The sequence below is a fragment of the Euleptes europaea genome, chromosome 1, assembly GCF_029931775.1.
Source record: "Euleptes europaea isolate rEulEur1 chromosome 1, rEulEur1.hap1, whole genome shotgun sequence".
NCBI classification, from domain to species: domain Eukaryota; kingdom Metazoa; phylum Chordata; class Lepidosauria; order Squamata; family Sphaerodactylidae; genus Euleptes; species Euleptes europaea.
The window spans coordinates 125,703,095-125,723,468 of record NC_079312.1 but is presented as its reverse complement, the minus strand read 5'-3'; the positions used below and the strand labels follow the sequence as shown (position 1 = coordinate 125,723,468).

The 20,374-nt window shown below is 43.8% G+C and overlaps 1 protein-coding gene across 2 annotated transcripts in view; it reads right to left on the bottom strand.

Moving 5' to 3' along the window:
* CYGB (cytoglobin) overlaps positions 1–20,374 on the bottom strand; it is a 74,558-nt gene that overhangs the window by 13,572 nt on the left and 40,612 nt on the right. Inside the window, exon 3 of one of the 2 annotated variants that reach the window (XM_056864220.1) lies at positions 14,722–14,882. In XM_056864220.1, coding sequence (XP_056720198.1) covers positions 14,722–14,882 — 161 coding nt within the window. The remainder of the gene's footprint in view (positions 1–14,721; positions 14,883–20,374) is intronic. The other variant, XM_056864212.1, reaches the window with a different exon arrangement.

The following is a 20,374-nucleotide window of genomic DNA, read 5'->3' as shown; positions in this document are numbered from 1 at the left end:
TCAGTTTGCATGCCCATCTGTTACCACCTGCAGAATCCATCTCTTAAGTTTTAAGGCCTTTACATATTTTTTTTTCCTAGTGTCCTTCCTCTAGAAATAGCAAGGGACACGGCTGGGGGTCGGAGCTGATCTTTTTCCCCCTTGAATTTTTTTTGCTTGAGGTGTTGATGCATAACTGGGGAAAACAGATGGCGGTTGCCATGACTTGTCTGGTACAGCTGGGAGGAGCAGAGGCTAATTTTGAAATCACGAAATTAGATTGCAGCATTATTCAAGGATTTCTTTGAGCATATTTTTGTGTGTGCTGTCAAGTCACAGCTGACGTATGGTGACCTGGTAGGGTTTTCAAGGCAAGAGATGTTCAGAGATGGTTTGCCATTGGCTGCCTCCATGCCACACCCTTGGTATTCCTTGGTGGTCTCCCATCCAAATACTAACCAGGGCTGACTCTGCTTAGCTTCTGAGATCTGACAAGCTTGGGCTAGTTTGGGCTATTACAAATGTACCTACTGAGTAGCTGTTTCCCCAGTGTTTGCTGGGATCTGTAGTTTGCTAGTCTGGATTAGCCAAAGAAATTTTTTTTTTTTTTGGCTTACTATCAAACTCTTCTTCAGCCCTGTACATTCTTTTTAAGTCTTACAGCTTTTAAATAATATTGGACATTTCCCCCTGATATTTGAAGTTGCTATTTTGGCCCAATTTGTGCAAACAAACAGCAGCATGGCAATTATTTTAAATGCATCTGCACAGATACTGCTTTCTGTTGCAAACTGGATACATGCATTCAGTGGCTGTTGTACAGATCTGGAGAGTTTCAGCACAACAATCACAGCAACAACAAAAGCTATATGCGGCAGAGGTATTGTGGACTTTGCTGAATTACATGCGCATGAGCCATTGCCTCACAGTTCCATTTCAATTGGCCAGAACATCATCATTTTTTCTGTGTAATGGGTTATATTGTTATAATGTTTACAGCTTTCATTGCAGCTAGGAATGAGTTGAAGCATGTAGGTTAGGGTTGCCAACCTCCAGGTACTAGCTGGAGATCTCCTGCTATTACAACTGATCTCCAGGCGACAGAGATCAGTTCACCTGGAGAAAATGGCTGCTTTGGCCATTGGACTCTATGGCATTGAAGTCCATCCCCTCCCCAAACCCTTCTCACCTCAGGCTCTACCCCAAAAACCTCCCGCCGGTGGCGAAGAGGGACCTGGCAATCCCACCTAGCTCCCGCTATTGGGGTGCCACTGGAGTTGGTCATGGTGTCTTCCTCAGTCCTGTGCTATGGGAGCCCTTTAAGGTCACCCCCTCCAAGTCTTATGAGCCTGTCTGGTCCTGCCTTACCCCATTGCCTTGTTGCTTGAGGAGGGTCTAGAGCCACCCTTGCCCCTTTTCCTCAAAAACCACAGTAAGTTTAAAAATGGTGCCTACTTCAAAAAGTTGAAGAACCATTGTCATACAGTATTGTTGAGACACAATAATAGCATCACGCTGATTGTGTGAACCCCAGGTGGCTGGGATTATGTAGTCAAGCCATGGCACCAAATAAACCACCAATTGGGCATCAAGTATTCCTAGAACCATGAAATAAATAAGATAATTTTAAGGAGCCGTTTTGACCTCTCTCGCTGTGAAAATGTTTACAAACAAAGATTTAGCACATTCTAATTTCAGCTCACTTCCAAAGAAATGCCCTTACTAAATGAAGACTCAGTGTGGTTTTTGTGTAAAGTGGCTACCATCCCAAAGTTTCATCCCAGTTCCAACTGTTCTTGCACTTCATTGGGTGTAGATGTGAAAAGAAGTTACTATGATCAACTGCAATAGCTGAGGTTAATTATAGGCTTCACCAGTTCTGTGCTGCTGCTAACAACAGAGAAGTTCCACTGGTCCTCATTAAATGAACAGGCTAACACTGAGAGGAAATTCTGCAGAAAAGCGTAGCCTTTGTGAGCCTTGCTAAAGCATCCTGAAGATGTGTCCATTGGCCAGACGCAAAAGCAGGTGCTATGTGCAAAAATATAGTTTTTTGAAAAGATACATTAACACATAAAGCCCTACGAAATAGCTTTTCCCATTCTGATGGCCAAACAAGAACTTACAGTTGACAACTCTTTCTTGGAAAGAAAATGAGCAATGCTCTTTCTGTCAGCAGTCCAGGTTTTTAAACAATAAATAGTTGCATAGTTATTTATTAATTAAGCATTTGACAGGGTCTTTACAAGCAGAATGATACCTTTCCAACTCCATTGGACTTAGAAGGGTGTAACTCTCCTTAATATGGCACAGGATGCTATCTAACAAAATAGCAGTGATAATTTGAAGAAATTATCTCCAAACATAACCATTTCTCAACTAGATAGGCTAGCGCTCATTTTATATTCCAGGGAAAACTACTCTGATCTTTTATGCATTGTTTAATTTTTTCTGAAATTGTTTGGAACCCTGTCTTTTCAGTTAGAGATAACATGTCCATGAATTCATGCTGGTTGATCAGTAGAGTGTCCAGCTCTGCTTATCAACAAGGAAAAAACTATAATTAGCATCTGCTTCCAGTTTTCAGCAATGAGGAATGTAAAGCATCTGTAGTTCATGCTCTGTAGTTAATAACCACAAGCTTGCTCCAAGCTCTTTTGAAGCACCGTGTATTTTTGTGACAAGCGCAGCATTGGGTTGCCAGACTTTTTGCATGCCAGTTTTGAAATCCTAAAAGGGGTGTGTGTGAAAGGTGATAGGAGCCAGCATGATCCCTGCGCCAGCATTAGTGCCACTTGCACCAGCTAAACTGGCGCCAGGGAGCTGCATGGTTGTTCCACGCATGGGCAATGGTACAACCACCACAGCAGTGTTTCCCTGGTGTAAGGGCTCATGCCAGTGCCAAAGGGGGCTGACTTTACTCTGCTCGCTGAGCCCTCTTGCTCCAGGGATGCCCCCTTTTGCCAGTGTGAACTTGCACTGGCAAAAAGGGTAGCATAGGGTTTCAGAGAATTACATTTTCGGCTTGCTGCACCAAGGCAGCAAGCCACTAAGGAGGCAGCACGGCTGCGCCATCCATGGGCCCTTTGTAGTATCGCCCCCTTAGTATTGGGCTCTAAGGGTACAATCCTACACATACTTACTTGGAATTAAGACCCTGGATCTCAACAAAAGGCTTCAATTTTTCAAGTGATTCAGTTCCTCCATTAGAACCATTCTGCCTTTTGAACCCCATCTTTTCATCCTGCAGTTTCTGCTCAAACTGTCCAAGTGCTATTAATTGTTCTCCCTAATTTATACTAATTAATAAGCTTTGCAACAGCTAGCAGACCAACATCTTGCAAGAGCTTCTCAGATTAATATGAGCTAAGTAAGATTTGAGAAGTAATCGTCTTCAATCTGGAATAGTCACATGTGAAGCTTAAACAAACATCCACAAATATTTGGTAAACGTTGCCATTTTGCCAGTCAGGTTTCCAATGGGAATGTCAAACATTCATTCTGAGTGTGGAAAAGGTACTTGAATGTGTTAGATATGTTGGCATTCCTTGGTGATTTTGCTAGGCTTCCAATAAGCCTATTTATCAATTGCTATCAGATATTATTAATATTGTGAGACCTGAGGCGGGATGGGTGGCAGCCCAAGAAAGCCCTTTGTGGATTGTTGCATAAAAATATTTCAAGTAAATAAATATATAATAAATGCATTCATCTCTAATACTATGTGTGTGTGTAAAGTGCCGTCAAGTCACAGCCGACTTATGGCGACCCCCTATGGGGTTTTCATGGCAAGAGACTAACAGAGGTGGTTTGCCAGTGCTTCCTCTGCACAGCCACCCTGGTATTCCCTGGAGGTCTCCCATCCAAATACTAACCAGGGCTGACCCTGCTTAGCTTCTGAGATCTGACGAGATCAGGCTAGCCTGGGCTATCCAGGTCAGGGCATCTCTAATACTAAATAATGCCAAATTGAACATACCAAGTGGTTTTCAATCTACTTTGAAGGGAACCCTGGGCTCTTTCAAAGCTTGCCACTCAATGAGAAGAACAGCTGAAAGACTGCTGGCCCAGGCCTACTGCTTTCAGCCTTCAACTGCAATACATTTTCACATGGGACTGCTGGGTATTGTCTTCGTTTACTGTGGGTGATAGTGAGCACTCCTTGTGAGCGCAGCGTGCACCCTTTATCATGCTCCAAAATGCTCTGCAACATGCTCCCTTGACATGCAACTGAAGTGAACTGAACTGAAGGTAGAACTAAAGGGGGTGCTCAGTGTCGCAGAAAGAAAAGAATAGCTCCATGCAGAATACGTGCTTTGCATAAGAAGTCCCCATTCTCACTCCCTGGCAGCTCTAGTTAAAGGGTCTTCAGTAGGAGGTTTTGAGATCTGGTTCAAAGGCAGCTTCCTAGATTCAAAGTTAGATAACCACTATGTGATGTTCCATATTATTTATCATTAAGACAAAAATACAAATCATATCAACTGTCAAAAGGTCAGATTTCAGATGCTGAAATTGGATACCAGGCAGGATGGTGCTGCTGCACTCGTCTTGTTTGTGGCTTCCTAAAGGCACCTGGTTGGCCACTGTGTGAACAGACTGCTGGACTTGATGGGCCTTGGTCTGATCCAGCAGGGCCGTTCTTATGTTCTTATGATATCGTTGAATGAAATCCAGAGAGAGTATTGGGCCACGGCTGAAAAATATTTGAGGGTTCAAACATATCTAGAAAATATTTAATATAACATTTATAAATTATAAGTTAAGGGAAATGTTGAAGGGTGTTTTCTAAACTCCAAAGTGCTGAATTTGTTTGAGTAATTGCAGCCCAGGGCTTCTTGGACAATTCAATTAGTTCAAGTCAGTGTGTGTTAGATTCAAGTCAACAGAACTATGCAAAGCATTAGGCTGTGTAAACATGATGTGATTCAATCTATGACATATCTTATAGGCACAAGGAAACTAGAAGAGATAAGTGAAATCCGGTTTCCAAGAATTTTCATTTCGAAATGTTTGTTGCTTTTGATGTCAGAAAGAGAGAGGGAGGGAGGGGTTGGGATATAGATATTAGACCTGCATGAAACATGGAGCAGCTGTCTGCGTGCGTGTGTATTGAGGAGAAACCACAACTTGAGCCAAAATCCACTCTTCCCTTCTGCTTTTTGCCATTATTTTTCATTTTCCTGTTTCTTAGTTGTTTGATCTTTGTCTCCTCTTGATATATCCAAGTTACACACAGAGACAGCGGGTTTGGGAAGGGCCGGAAAAAGATCTCTCTTTTTTTTTGCCACCAGCTTTTTGGCACAGCTCAGCATTGTTGTTGACAATGTAGGTACCGCTAACAAGCATGTTTGTGTACATGCACATGTTCTGTCTTTAGTGGTTTGCTATTTTGCTTTTGGGGTTGATATCCGAGGGATGGCAGCTGTGCACATCTGGATTCTGTTAGTAAAGCTGAAAGTTTGCAAAATAATAATAGCAATAAACCAAGCATTACCATATTTTTATAATGTGCTTGTGAAGGCCTGGAATTCTCTAAAGTGATTTGGCCAGGAATGTGAAAACCCAAAGTGTTGAGTACAAAATAATCTGAAAGCCTTTCTGTTCTTTTTGTCTGATGCCTTTCCTTAGTTCTGACTCCAGAGCCTAAAGAGCCAAAACCTGAAATTTAGTTTGAAGTTGTAGAAAAAATTATTTAACTCAGCAGTCTCTCCCTTTTTCAGACACCAAGAACACCTGAAGACTTTTTGGCTATGTCCATCTTCTTAGTCAGTTATGGTAAATTTTAAGATAGTGTTTAGATATATCTCTCAGCCAGGTGGAAGCCACTTATCTGTGAGAATGGGCTGAGGCTGTTTTATGTATCTTTCCTATGGTATCAACACCAATAGTGCCCTTTCTGGTGGACTCTGATCTGGAGAACTGGGTTTGATTCCCCACTCCTCCCCATGTGCGGTGGAGGCTAATCTGGCGAACCAGGTTGGTTTTTATTTATTGCTTTTAAAGTATGAGTAGGGTTGCCAACCTCCAGGTGGTGGCTGGCGATCTCCCGCTATTATAGAGAGCCAGTGTGGTGTAGTGGTTAAGAGTGGTGGTTTGGAGCAGTGGACTCTAATCTGGAGAACTAGGTTTGATTCCCCACTCCTCCACATGAGTGGTGGAGGCTAATCTGGCGAACCGGGTTGGTTTCTCCACTCCTACACATAAAGCCAGCTGGGTGACCATGAGCTAGGCACAGCTCTCTTAGAGCTCTCTCAGCCCCACCTACCTCACAGGGGGACTGTTGTGGGGAGGGGAAGTTGATTGTAAGCTGGTTTGATTCTTCCTTAAGTGGTAGAGAAAGTCGGCATATAAACCAACTCTTCTTGTTCTTCTTCTTCTGTTGGAAAGAGCCACATGAATTGGCTCTGACATACATGGTTGGCTCATTTACTCACAGATAAGCTGCTCTCATATAGCTGGAAGAATGTCTAAAGGGCACCCAAGTCCCAGATACTCCTGGCGTTGGGGAACTCTGCAGAAAAGCCACAGGATTCTTCTGGAAATATTCATTATTTCCTTTACCAAAAATGTGACTTGTCAACAGCTTCCAAAGTGATGGATGAAAAATCCCTCAGAGGTCAAGATAAATTCAGTGTAAACACTCAAGGAAGCTTGCAATTGACAGTGGAAGTCCTTGATGTTATACCGCTTCCAATACCCCCTACCTCTGATGTCACTTAAGACGAAAGTGTAACAGGTTTTCAGTCCATCGTTTTTCTTGGAAACATCTCAACATTGTAAATAAACGTTCTGTGAGAATGTGGAATAAGTTCAAAACCACATTGGGATCCCCACTGAAGACCCCCTAATGTTTTGGGCTCAGATCCATATAACTTGCCTTAGTTCACTGTGGAATTTCTGGATACAGCCATTGCACATTCAGAGTGGATAGGCCTTGAAGAAGTTCCTGCAGCTGCATATTGCAGCTCTGACTGTTAAAAAAACTGGTGGCTTGAGACCCCCCCCCCCAAGTACTATGGGTTGGATCTAGTGCAGTGTATTTGGAGGTGCAAGGACTTCTGTCCTTAAGAACATGAATTTCTTGGTTCCCCACCCCACCCAGCAGCCCAAAATGCCACCTGAAATCCTTGCACCCACGGAGAGACTGCACTGGATCCAACCTGACATCTTTAAAAATTGGAGTCTAATATTAGTGAGCAGAGGTGCTCAATACTGAGAAGTGGAATTTGGAACTGAACTTCAGCTCCATTCATTCTTCCTTCTATGTGACCATAACAATTGCAATGTGAGGCGTTCCTGGCTCAGTACTCTGATATGGTTGCTTATCAGCCAACCCAAAGAATGTCACAAGAAAGATGAGAGTCTATTTTCCGTTTTTCTCCTTAATGCCTTGAAATGAGACACAGGCTGCCTTTGAACATGCAAATATTATGGCCTATAGACTTCCATGAATATATCTGATCCTTTTTGAAGCCATGGGTGCAGGGTGTCTTTACATCATCATGTGGCATTACATCCTATAAGTTAACAAAAGAGCAAGAGTCCAGTAGCACCTTGAAGACTAACTAAAATATTTTCTGGCAGGGTATGAGCTTTCGTGAGCCACAGCTCACTTCTTCAGCTTTTCGTGGCTCACGAAAGCTCATACCCTGCCAGAAAATATTTTTGTTAGTCTTTAAGGTGCTACTGGACTCTTGCTCTTTTCTACTACTGCAGACAGACTAACACGGCTACCCACTGTGAATTATAAGTTAACAGTCCATCATATGAAGAAGTAGTTCCTTTTATCTCCACTACCTGTTGATTTTATTCAACTGGTAGAAATGTTGTATGGGTTTGAAATATGTACCTCAAATACGCATTATCTGAATCTTAAAAATTCCATTATAGAATGTGGAAGGAAAAAACAACTATGAATCTGATTTTTCGTTGCCTCTTGGGTCTAGCAGATGAGGCAATAAATTTGTTTCTGGCAAATGTCACATTGAACTAGAGGAGACTTATGTGGTTGAATGCTCCTCCATATAAAAAGTTCCTGGCACAATAAAACCTGTATCAGGAAGGCATCGTTGTCAATCAACTGGCTTTTTACTTGTCCAGATGGGCTTTTCTTGGGCATTTGTCAGAATTATTTTGGCAGTTCCTTAGGAAGTCCCCTTTTTTCTTGTTGACCTGCCAACAAGGCCCAGAAAGTATATTTACTAGGCACAGGAAAATTAGCTAAGCAGCAGCAGGTACATGTGAGTACATGAAGAAAAAGAAATCAAATGGCCTGCTTATCCCCTCACATCTACTGTTTGCCAACCCCTCAGGGCCATATCAACACCATGGAATGGTAGATGGTGAAAGCAACACAGATTTAGGGCTCAGGGCAATGGGGGTGCTGCCCACTAAGTCCAGCCATCAGGTAGCCTTGCTCACTTGCTCACCCAACCAGCTGCCTGACCACCCCATGCAGCCATTACCCTGCTGTCTGCCTCAGCCTGCCCAGCATCCTCCCTCGTTTCCTCACAAGCCAAACCAGCCAGTTACAATTTGGGTGGCCCTTCCCAAAATAAGGTATCAGCCGCCTCTTCTTAAAACTTTCTTTGCCCCTGCAAATGCCCTCACAAAATTTTGGGCAACATCTGGGAAAGCTTGTGCTCTCCCTACCCAACAGCAGGGACGTCTTAACACATGAGCAGTCTGGGCAGTTGCCCAGGGCCCCCACGAGCATAGGGGCCCCATGCTAATCTATGCATGGTATGAGTTGCTGTCAATGAACAAATAAATACAATGCTAAACTATAAATATTTGCTATTTGAAAATGCATATTTAGCTTGTGTTTTACTAAATATAATGAACAATATTAATGTTAATTTAGGTTTGGATTAAGAATGAATACTGAAGTATAATGTAAGAAAGGATTTGTTTGTTATGGAAACACCAATAAATATATCTTTAATTTTATCAACCATTTACATTTTTATTCCTGCGAGTGGTTGTGTAGGTAGGGGCCCCAGTGCACTGCTTTGCCCGGGGCCCTGTAATGCTGTTAAGACGGCCCTGTAGGAGGTTACAGTTCCAAAACCCCTTTTGGTGTCAACTCAGCATGCCCACCCATATTGGTCCTCTCCCAGCTATGAATTATTGGGGCGTGGCAGCAATTGAGTAGAGAGATTGGCAGTGGGCAGCAGCAGAAGGAGGTCAACGGCAGAGCTCAACATGGAGGGAGCACCCCCACAACATTAAGTCAGATGGAGATGTCCTCTTTTCTAAGTTTCTGTGGGTGGTAGTGGAGGAGGAGGAAAATATGGCTCTGTGCTAGCCGTTATGTATGAGAGAGTGCATTTGAGTATGTTTGTATATAAGGAGCGGGAACTGTTGTGAAAAATATTCTTATCTGAAACAAAGTTTCATTCTGAGAAAACATGCATAGGATTATGCTAAAATATGTGCACATATGAGAGCAAATTGAAAGAGAGAGAAGCTTACTTGTCAGCTTCAGTGTTCCACATCTATAAACTGAGACATTTTCTATCTTGTTGGCCCAATGCTGAACTCCTTAACAATTTGCTGCAACTGCTGCAACAATGTTATATGTATGGCTTGATCTGGCTTGGCTTACTTTTTTGAGTTATCTGCTTTGCAAATGTTTGCGTTCTTGCCATGGATTCACTACTTGTTTTTGGGATTACAGATTCTCAGTCTCAGTGTTTCTCACCTGTAAAGCGGACAATTTTTTTTTTTTAAAGAATATCATCTTCTAAAATTAGTGTGCTGTATATGGGACCCAGTTCCACCACTCACACTGCAGCTGAGTGGCATGTGTCCTTTGTCTCACTAATGAGGCAGAGGAGCTGTCCAACAGGGCACAGAACCGGTCCCATGATATGATTGCTAAAATGGAAGGGGAGCTGTCCAGCTAGGCAGCAAGAGTCAAAGCAAGAGGCAAGGAACTGTGAAAAAGAGGCGTGATCCAGCAAGATCCAGGCAATTACTGGAGGACTTCATAGGTGGAATTTTGTATGAAGGAGCTCCAATCTGTATTCTGAAGTGACACAGATCAAAAAGAGGCTATAACTGGCTGTTTTGAGATGTAAGGCTTAGTTTCTGATCCTTGTCCAGTTTAACTTCATATTATCTTAAGGACTAGAAATGTATTTAAAAAACAAAAGGCAGGAGTCTTTCCTAAAAAGTGCCTGATGACTTCTCATAAATACGCTGGAGGCTGCATGCTGCCTAGCCTTGTTTGAACTGGGAGAGTCCAGAATGTCTCAGAAACTGGAAAACAAACCCCCGTCACTGAGGGGGTAAAGTCAATCAAAGTATTTCTGGTTGTTTGCCTCAGACCACTCCCAGATAATATTAATCCATTCATCACAGCCTTGCATATTGTTCAGGATTGGCGCAAACGCCCTATTCTGATTAAATTAACTAGAAATGTGTCCTGTAAGTTAGCGCTGGCCTTTCGATGCCCTTGTCAGAGTTTAAAATTGTAAAGCTGTTTCCTTTCTTTTCTCCCTCTCACAGATTGCTACTGTGCCAAACTATCCTAAAAATAACCATTTTCTGCCAGACCCTCAGACTCCCCAGTGTCTGCTATAGGGCGATCGGTTTGCAATCAGGATATAAACCTTTACAATGGCTGAAGAAGACAAAGGAGCTGTAGCTTCTCTCAGCCTGCCTTCCGCCCCAGCTCAGTTATCTGCCCCAGTTATCTGCCCCCTTGTCTCAACACTGATGAGGGGCAGGACCAAGGAAGGATGGTTTCTGCTCAGCTGGTGAAGGAAAGGGCCAGGGCGTAGTGCTGGGGAGAGAGTGGGCAGAAGCAATCCTGGCTGCCTTGTCTCCAGCTTTAATCAGAGAGTGAAAGACCTGTGTCTAGTCTCTGGGCTACCAGGTAGCTACCCTCGTATGCTATGTTGCCAAGAATGGGGCCTCTCGTGTCCCACAGTGGATTCCAGTAGTAGTTTCTAAGGCTGAAGTTATAAAACCAAGAAACTTTTTCAAAAATCTGACTTGCTTAAAATGTTGCTTGTATGATTTTCTTACGAAACAAGAGCACCCCTGTTCAAAATCCCCTGATTTGGATCCAAATTAGCACATTTATGCACATAGAGTCCTGTTGTATACTCATGGGCATGTGGCCTATTTTTTCCTCCACTAGCAGCCCCTTACTTCCGTACGGAGCTGTTTTGGAAGGCACTCAGTCTATGTGGGGCTTTATGGGAGGGGGTACAGGAGCAACTGCTACTGGGAAGAGAAGCTGCAAAACTGCTCTGCTTGAGTGGAAGGGGTTTTGCTTCTCAGGATCCAAGCTGTTGGTGCCCAAATCCTACTGTTTCAGAAGCTTTAGTTTTCCTTCTTTATTTCCACCCTATTTTCCCATACAAAGGAGAATTTTCATGATTTATTCTAATAACGTTATCTGGGTTTTCTGAATGCTCAGTTCAACCAATTATTATTGTCAGCATGGGATCCTCGGCCCCTTAAAGCCAGGCTTCCTTTGTCCTGTAATGCCAATTTGTGTCTCTGATGGTATAACCACAGGGGACAATTACTTGTTTCATTATTCAAAATGGTGGTGGTGATGATGATGGTGTAAAACCTAGGAATGACAGGGCTCCAAGGAGATCGACAATGTTATCTCCCAATTCCAGCCAATCTTGGAACAACCAAGGGCAGCAAGAACACTTCAAACATCCATTGGCAGACATACTGGGGAAGCATCATGTTTACAAGGGCTTCAGCTGCAAGGTCAGCAGGACCCAGGTCAATCGGGCGTTTTTAGCAAACAAAAGTCCAGCCCGAGAATAAAAATCCCCATTCTCAGATGCTCTGTTGGAAGGACATTCTGCCAAGCATTTGTTTTGCTATTGCCTGCACGGCTGCTACAGATACAGCCAAGAAAAGGCATTCGTTCCCCACTGTTCTATCTGCCCAGATCAAAATTCTTAAGCATTTTGAAGAGAATATTTGGTAATTTTCAGCTTTAGCATATGGACAGAGGTTCAAGTTCCTGTTCTCAGGTGGAACATAAAGCTGAGTGGAAGAGTGTCTCTGTCAGCTATGTGAGTTCATTGACAAACCTCTTATCAAAATATTGGATTATTTCAGTGCATGCAAGCAAAAGAATTTCTATCTCTCTGCCAGATGGATTCAAAGTTAACATTCACCAAAGCAAGACTCCTAGGGTTTTTAAAAAAATTCTTCTGGCTTATCTCTCCCAAAATTGAAGGTGATGAAAGTAATGAGCACCAGCATTCTGGACTGATCACCAGGGCCTACTATTACATTCCGAAGTAACATTAGACAAAGCATTAATCCTAAATATGAGGTCAGTGGAGCTTATGTTTATATAAATGTGAAACTGAGTGAAATTTTGACCCGTGGGATGTTTGTACCATTGATGTTAAGGAAATCCAAGAAAGACTTCATTAGATTGCTTCAGATCAGTTGGTTACTTGGGACCAAATTAGACCAGATGTAGGGAGATCTGTGATCAGTCAAAGCAACTGTAGGAGCAGAGGTGGCCAGAAACAGGTTGGGAAAGCAGTGGCAGAGGTTAAGCTTCTCCTAAGTCATGTTTTCAATTTCAATTCCCTTCTGAAGCTGCTATTTGCCATGCTGGGGGAAAGCACAACGACAATGTGTCTGTGGAAGCTGTCCAGTTTAATTAAAAATAGACTCTCAGTGCCATCCTAAGAGCCCCCTGAATAGATCTGAATAGTATTCCACTAAAGATTGTTCTCTGTAACAGTGAGCAGCTACTGCTCTGTTATTGCTTAAAATCCATGTAGATGGGATCCGTAAGCTGGTCTTCTCGCCTATTAAAATGGACATTTCCTAATAGCTCAAAAGCAGCTCAAACAATGACACACCATCATTACACATGCACATGTCTTTCTTCTTAATTCCTGCACTGCTTTACATACTCGCCCGGCTAAATACTTAGTTGCCTGCTGTGTGCTGATTCATTGCTGAGACTGGGTTGCCTCCAGGACAACATCCAGATCTTGGGCGAATCCCTTCCTGCCGCAATCTGTTTGACTCATCCTTTGTTCTAACCCAGGATGAATCAAGATGGGTGAGGGAATCCCTGCTCGCTCTCCTAATATCCCTTAGCTCTTTCTGAAAATAGGCCAGGATAGACATGCTTCACCACCTAGACAGATAGCTGAGGTGAGTCACATGCTCCAAACATTATGCAAGTAAGTTGGCAGCAACAAGGAAGAACAAAAATATTTATGGGCTCAGAGAGAACTGAGGTCGAATGACTGATTGGGTAGGAGGTGGCCTACTATCTTTGATTTATAGTTTTAAAAGGTAAAGGTCCCCTGTGCAAGCATCGGGTCATTCTTGACCCATGGGGTGATGTCACATTCCAACGTTTACAAGGCAGACTTCGTTTATGGGGTGGTTTGCCAGTGCCTTCCCCAGTCATCTTCCCTTTACCCCCAGCAAGCTGGGTACTCATTTTACCGACCGCGGAAGGATGGAAGGCTAAGTCAACCTTGAGCCGGTTACCTGAAACGGGATTGAACTCAAATCGTGAGCAGAGCTTGGACTGCAGTACAGCTGCTTACCACTCTGCGCCACAGGGCTCTTGATTTATAGTTTAGGTGAATTTAATTTGGAGCTGGAAATCTATCAGAGAAAGGCTCGTGTATCACCCCAGTCACCCTAAGAGTTATGTGTTTTGTTTACCAGAGATACTGCAGACAAGGCCTATTCCAGGGCCCTGATACTCACAAATCCAACCAGTGCCCAGAGATAAGGGGCACTGCTGCAGGATTAGATTGTTTTTCAGAGTAAGTCTGTACTCATAATTTGTTTGTGAGGCAAGTGAGCTTTTGGGGCTTGCATACTCCTTTCTTCTCTCCTCACACAAAGAACCATGACTGAAGATTTCCTGGTTTGGAAAGTCTTTGGTCTAACTCCAGTTTATCGAGAAGGGAATCGAGTTTATCAAATGCAAATCTTTAACAAATCTCAGTGAGTGGAATTTTAAACTACAACAGCTTTGCGAGTTTAAGGATCTGAGACTCATTCATCTCATGAATGCACCACAATTTGTAATGTCCAATGCAGCCTCCATTTTTAGACATGCGTGGCAAGGTATAGTTTTCTCACTATGACGAATGAGAATCTTAATTCTATGGACTGAGAAGGTCTTCCCCGTTTGTCTTTCACAGCATACATGGTGAATTTTAGAAACCCCAGCAAAAAGCTTATCTGCCTGAGAGCTTTCAATTTATTATTACAGTGAAGCTACAGCTTGAAAACATTTGGGGAGCATCTCAAATTGTACAAGGTATTTATTCCTCCCTCCGTAGTTCAAAATCAGAAGCTAGGCATGGAGAGTGCATGACTAGTGCAGATAACAGTCTAATCTGCCTGTGTAGGCTGCCAGAAACAGACGATTAACCTTTACACAGCCAACACCTCAATGTGTAGATGTTTTCCATAGATCCCAGGAGTGAATTAGACCTTTCTGGATTAATTCTGTGTGCCTATGTCCGAAGGGCAGTGCCTGATCTTCCCCCAACTAGGCCATTTAAAGGTGAGCTGGGGAATTTTGAAAAATCACCTGTCAAGGAGTTTCCCAGTCACCCTCTTCCCCTTATAGCTGATGGCAGAATTCTTAGTACGAGGTACACCAACAAGTTTACTGAGAGTGTCGTGAGGGTTCGTAGGTAAGTAGGGTAGTGAAGCAAACCCCGATCCCACCCTACCCAGTTTCCCTTGTTTGCTCACATCGTAGAGTTCGGATACTGGACCCAGCCCACCTCCTTGTACACGGCGGTCACATGAGTGTAGATGAGGCTTTTCATCTTGGCCCAAGCTCTTTGCACCTCTGGAGTGAACTCATTGGCATATTCTTCTGAAAGCACTTCCAGCATTACGCCAATGAGAATCTGGAAGAAAAGACGACAGTAGCAGTTAAAAAGGAGTTTCCCAGTTTCCCCTTAATAACAAGAAATTACCATTAGTAACTTGGTATTTCTTTATTGCTGCCTCCTGCAATAATTGCAATTACAGCCTACTTGAGATAACTCTGTGACTTGACCTATTTGTGCCCCGTCCTGCCTACTATCATGCACCTGATAAATGCCTGATCTAGATGCTTCAGTAGCTACAACAACAAAAGTGGTACACAATGTCTACTTGCAGTGTTATGTTAGGTGCTGTGGAACACAGGCAGGATAATGCTGCTGCAGTCGTTTTGTTTGTGGGCTTCCTAGAGGCACCTGGTTGGCCACTGCTTGAACAAGACTGCTGGACTTGATGGACTTTGATCTGATCCAGCATGGCCTTTCTTATATTCTTATGTGGTATTTAACATATTAAGGGGTAAGGTACACCATATGCACATTTATACTGCAAATTAAAAATCAGTGTCGAGCCTCTTTAACTGTCAGGACTCCCAAGCAAGCAACAGTGGGATCTGTAATTCTGTAAAAGACATAAAGAGCTCTAAGAAAGGATTATCTGTATCCTGGCAAAACTATAATTTTTATTGTTCCCAGTAGAAAACCATTACAGTCAAATCAGTTTCAAACCAATTTCCAGTGTTGGAACAAGTACAGCTAGGGGTGACTATATTTATTTGTTGGAGCAAAAACAACCTATGCCTTAGAAATGTAGTATGTCAAAAGTTCTTATTGATTAGTGATGTCTTCAGCGGGAGGGAAGGCAGCATGGTATAGCCTGGTATATCTTGGAAACTAAGCAGGGTCAGTACTTGGAAAGGAGACCACCAGAGAAGACTCTTCAGAGGTGGCAAACCACCTCTGCTTCTCACTTGCCTTGAAAGCCCCTTACTGGGGTCATCAGTTGTGACTTGATGGCACTTTACATGGGCATTACCTCCAACAGATACATGAGGTGTTATCCCCAGATGACAAATACATGCACATAGGCATTGGTATGTGGGTGAGGGGACTGTAAAAAGTGGGGCCAGAATGATGTGAAATGCAAGAGCTTTGGTAGGTGATCACATATCTATGCAGAGCTCAAATCTATACAAAATAAGCAGTTCCACAACACACAGTTATTGGTGATAATATCGTCTTCTTAACTTTAGTGTGCTTTTAACATCCGTAATGAGAGAAAAGCCCATGGTTCTGATTAATATAGTGAATTCGATCAAATTTGCTGATAAATTCTTATTCATCAGTCTTCTTCTGAAGATTTTTTTTGTTACAGTAGGGTGAATTTCAGATTAGCAGCAGAGGGTCCTGGAAGACCCAAAATATTTTCCCACTAGTTTCTGGATATTACCATTTATGATGCCTCAGCTAACCTTACAGCTACTGATGTTCACTATAGTTATTTTAACTGGACGAGGGTTCAGCTCATAGACAATCATTCATATACTGGTTTGTCTTGACAAACACAGGTTTCATCACCTTTATTCTTTCCCCTGCCTTCCCTAAAGAGACCTAGGTCTTATCCCAGCCTAAACTGCAGCAAGGACAGCACAGGGGAACAAGACAGGATTAATGCAGGCCATCTGGATTAGCACCATTGTACAAAATCATAGTTTAGCTCTGGCTAATAAACCAACTTCATACCATGGTTACAGAATTTAGTCTGACATACCCGAACTAATCATGGTTAGTGGAGAGGCATGCATTTGGGCGACCGTAGTAATCACAATTTAATCAAACCATGGTTTTGTGGAATGTCTGAACTAAGCTTATTTGTCCCTCTCTTCTGAGAGAAAAAGTATGTGTGCTGGGTTCTCTTAGATGAATCACATAAATGGAAATGCTATACTGACCTCCCCATGTAAGACTCATGCATACATAGGCTTGCCAGCTCTGGGTTGGGAAATACGTGAAGATTTTGGAGCTGGAGCCTGAGAAGGACGGGGTTTGGGAATGGGAGGGACTTCACTGGGATATCATGCCACAGAGTCCACCTCCCAAAGCGGCCATTTTCTTTAGGTGAACTGATCTCAGTCACCTGGAGATCAGTAGCAATAGTGGGAGATCTCCAGCTACCACCTGGAGGTTGGCAACCCTATGCATACACCTTAGAGCATTTTTCAGGCATTGGGTTGGATTCAGTGTTCCACTCACACAAGGACTGCAGATCTTCCCAAGTTTCCCCTTCCTCCAGCAGCCATGTCTGATCCTGGGAAAGTTGATTCCCATGGTTATAAGACTCATGTGGAGTAAAGTCATGTAGGTCAGTCAGCTGCAGGGAGAAGGGGTAAAATTATTCCCCATTCGGATTCTACTGGTCAAAAAGGCACAAAGGATGTTTATTCTCACTTCCCCCTTTTCACTACAGCTTACCAACCCATTTGACTGTTATTCCATATTGGTCCCATAACCCTGGGAATAATCTTTCCTGGGGTTGAGGGGAGGGGGAAATAGACAAGACCCATGATTATCAGCACCTTCTGCAAGCTCATTGCTGGATCCAGTTCAGTAACTGCATATTTATAAGCTTTTCTCTTTACCGTATTAGAAACTTGTCATTCTTAAAAAAATTAGAGCTGAAATTTGATTATGTATTTGCCACAAAATACCATGCTAGACTGCTGGATTCCATAAATCTCTCAAGTGCCCAGGCTGTGATGATACGAGAATAATATTGCAGGGTTTGAAAGGGGATTTCATATTTTTAGAATGTGGATTTTACATTTTTAGAATAGGTTACATGTAAAGTTTAAAAATGAAAGAAAGGCAAAAAATGTTAAAGAGGAGCTTGAGTGGAAGATTTGCTTTCTGTTGGGTAATAAGTATATAAAAAAAATGAGCTTGATGTGGATTGTACGAAATGGAAATTCGCCCTGATTAGTTAAGACTGAGAGACTCTTCTTTCCTGCTGGAAGCTAAATGACAGTCAGTAAGTGACAGTGAGCAAGTTTATTTATTTAGAAAAAAAATATATGCTGCCTCTTAAGAGACTGCTGAAGATGGCTTACAACTAAAACAATGCCATTAATAACAAACCAAAGCCACTAAAACCAAGTAATGTCATTAAAAAAAAAAAACCAGCTAAAATTATATTAATACAACATTCAGGACAGAATCAGACAACAAAACAACAACAAAAATTACACCTCTTACTTAAAATCCAAAGAAGAAAAAGAAGGGTTGGTTTTTATATGCCGATATACCAACTTTCTCTACCACTTAAGGAAGAATCAAACCGGCTTACAATCACCTTCCCTTCCCCTCTCCACAACAGACACCCTGGGAAGTGGGTGGGGCTGAGAGAGCTCCAAGAGAGCTGTGACTAGCCCAAGGTCACCCAGCTGGCTTCATGTATTTGTGTGTAAAGTGCCGTCAAGTTGCAGGCGACTTATGGCAAGGCGACCCCTTTTGGGGGTTTTCATGGCAAGAGACTAACAGAGGTGGTTTGCCAGTGCCTTCCTCTGCACAGCAACCCTGGTATTCCTTGGTGGCCTCCCATCCAAATACTAACCAGGGATGACCCTGCTTAGCTTCTGAGATCTGACGAGATCAGGCTAGCCTGGGCCATCCAGGTCAGGGCGGCTTCATGTATAGGAGTTGGGAATCAAACCCGGTTCTCCAGATTAACTTCAGCCGCTCATGTGGAGGAGTGGGGAATCAAACCCGGTTCTCCAGATCAGAGTCTACTACTCCAAACCACCAGTCTTAACCACTACACCACGCTTTACGGCCAAGTGAACTTCAAGTTACACTTGGAATGGGAGAGGGGGAAAGGGGGAGTTCCTGAAGAGGAGAGGGCAGAGTTCTCTGAAAATGTATGGAGTAAAATGTACCAGTTAGAAAAGTTAGGAATAATGGGTTAGAATTGTAGGACAGGTAGTTAGAAATAGGACAGAATGGATTTTATCTTCTTGTTAATTTTAAGGAAAACGTTGGCTTCAGTTGCTATGTAGAGATGAAATTTGTACAACCACAAGTCTTGCCACCCTATCAAGTTCTTTTTAAACAGAGCTGCTGGAGTTTTGAGTAAGAAGGGAAAGAGAGAGTGGGGCATTTTTCACGGTAGATTTTGCTTCTGTTTTGCCACGGACTAAAAACAACAACACGATTTAAATGTTTTTTTCATGGCCATGATTTATCCCCATCAATTATCTGTAGTTTTGGTTTTTCATGGGAACAAAGCACGCTGTATTTGACAATGGTTTGGTCTGTCCCTTTTGCAGGAGGCCTCCCCTTCCAACAGGCTCATTGTTTATGCCTGCCCCCAGCTCCGCCCCAACTCCGCCCAGCAGATTGCATCGTGCGGTTCACTAGCCCCAGCGCAAAAAACAAGCACCAGTCCCTCTGGTCTCCTCCATTTTTCTTCCACCCTCGCTCTGCTCTGCTTTGGGAACAGTCAGATTCCAAATTGGGGGGGGGGGCAGGCAGCGCTTTCCTCAAAGCTTCCCTCTATTTTCTATAGGTGTGGAACCCATTGCCCTTTAATGATAGACAGGATTGGGGGGGGGGCAGGAATTGCATCCATGTGCCCAGAGAAGTGTTTAGCTGAAAGTGGGAATGGCGGGGGGGGGGGGGGGAGAGAGGAAAGAAGGCCCCTGGATTGCACGCCGGCCATGATCCGGCCACATTGCATCGTGAGAGACAGGAGGGCTCCTAGCTTGCGCGCCAGCCCCGATCCAGCCAGTGTGCATGGTGGGGGGAGGGGAGAGGAAAGAAGGCCCCTGGATTGCGCGCTGGCCATGATCTGGCCAAAGTGCATCGAGAGAGAGGAGGGAGATAAGAGCAGGCTCGCCGCCCCTCTTCAGAAGAGTGATGGGAGGGAGTTTCGCCTTGGGTTTTCCGCTCTGAGGATGCACATTTTTCCCATCCGATTTCTCAAAAATCCCCCCTCCCCTCTGGGGCAGAGGGGCCAACAGCCCCTTCCCTTGAACATCCCCCCCACTGGTCCAGCTGCCCTAGACTGAGCTGCCACCACCACCACCCCCAGTGCGCGAGGAGCACATGGCGTGGCCCCGCCGGTCTCCCCCTGGAGCCGTCCGTCCGACGTCCCCCTGGGCTTGGAGGTGTGGGCCCAGCTCCAAGGCCCATCCCGGGCGAGGGGCGGGGAAGGCGTGCGGGGATGGAGGGAGAGAAGTCCCAGGACTCTAGGCAGGCAGCCAAAGGGGCGCTATTCTTGTCCGAGCGCGAAACTCCCCCAGCCAATCACCGTTCTTGGGGGAGGAGAAAGGAGACGTCCCAGGGAGCGAAACAAACATTTTTTCATGGGCATCCGAGCAACAAAACACGAGTCCACAGGAAAGATCGTCTCAAAAGTGGTTTGGATTGCCTCTCTTTTAATGCGGCTTATTTTGCTCAGTGGGGGAAAATACGGATCTCCAGTGAATAACCAAAATTTGACTCCGACGCAAATCAGCATCGAAACAGCAGCAAATCTCCGTGAAGAATACCCCAGTGAGAACATGTCGTTGAGTTGCAGT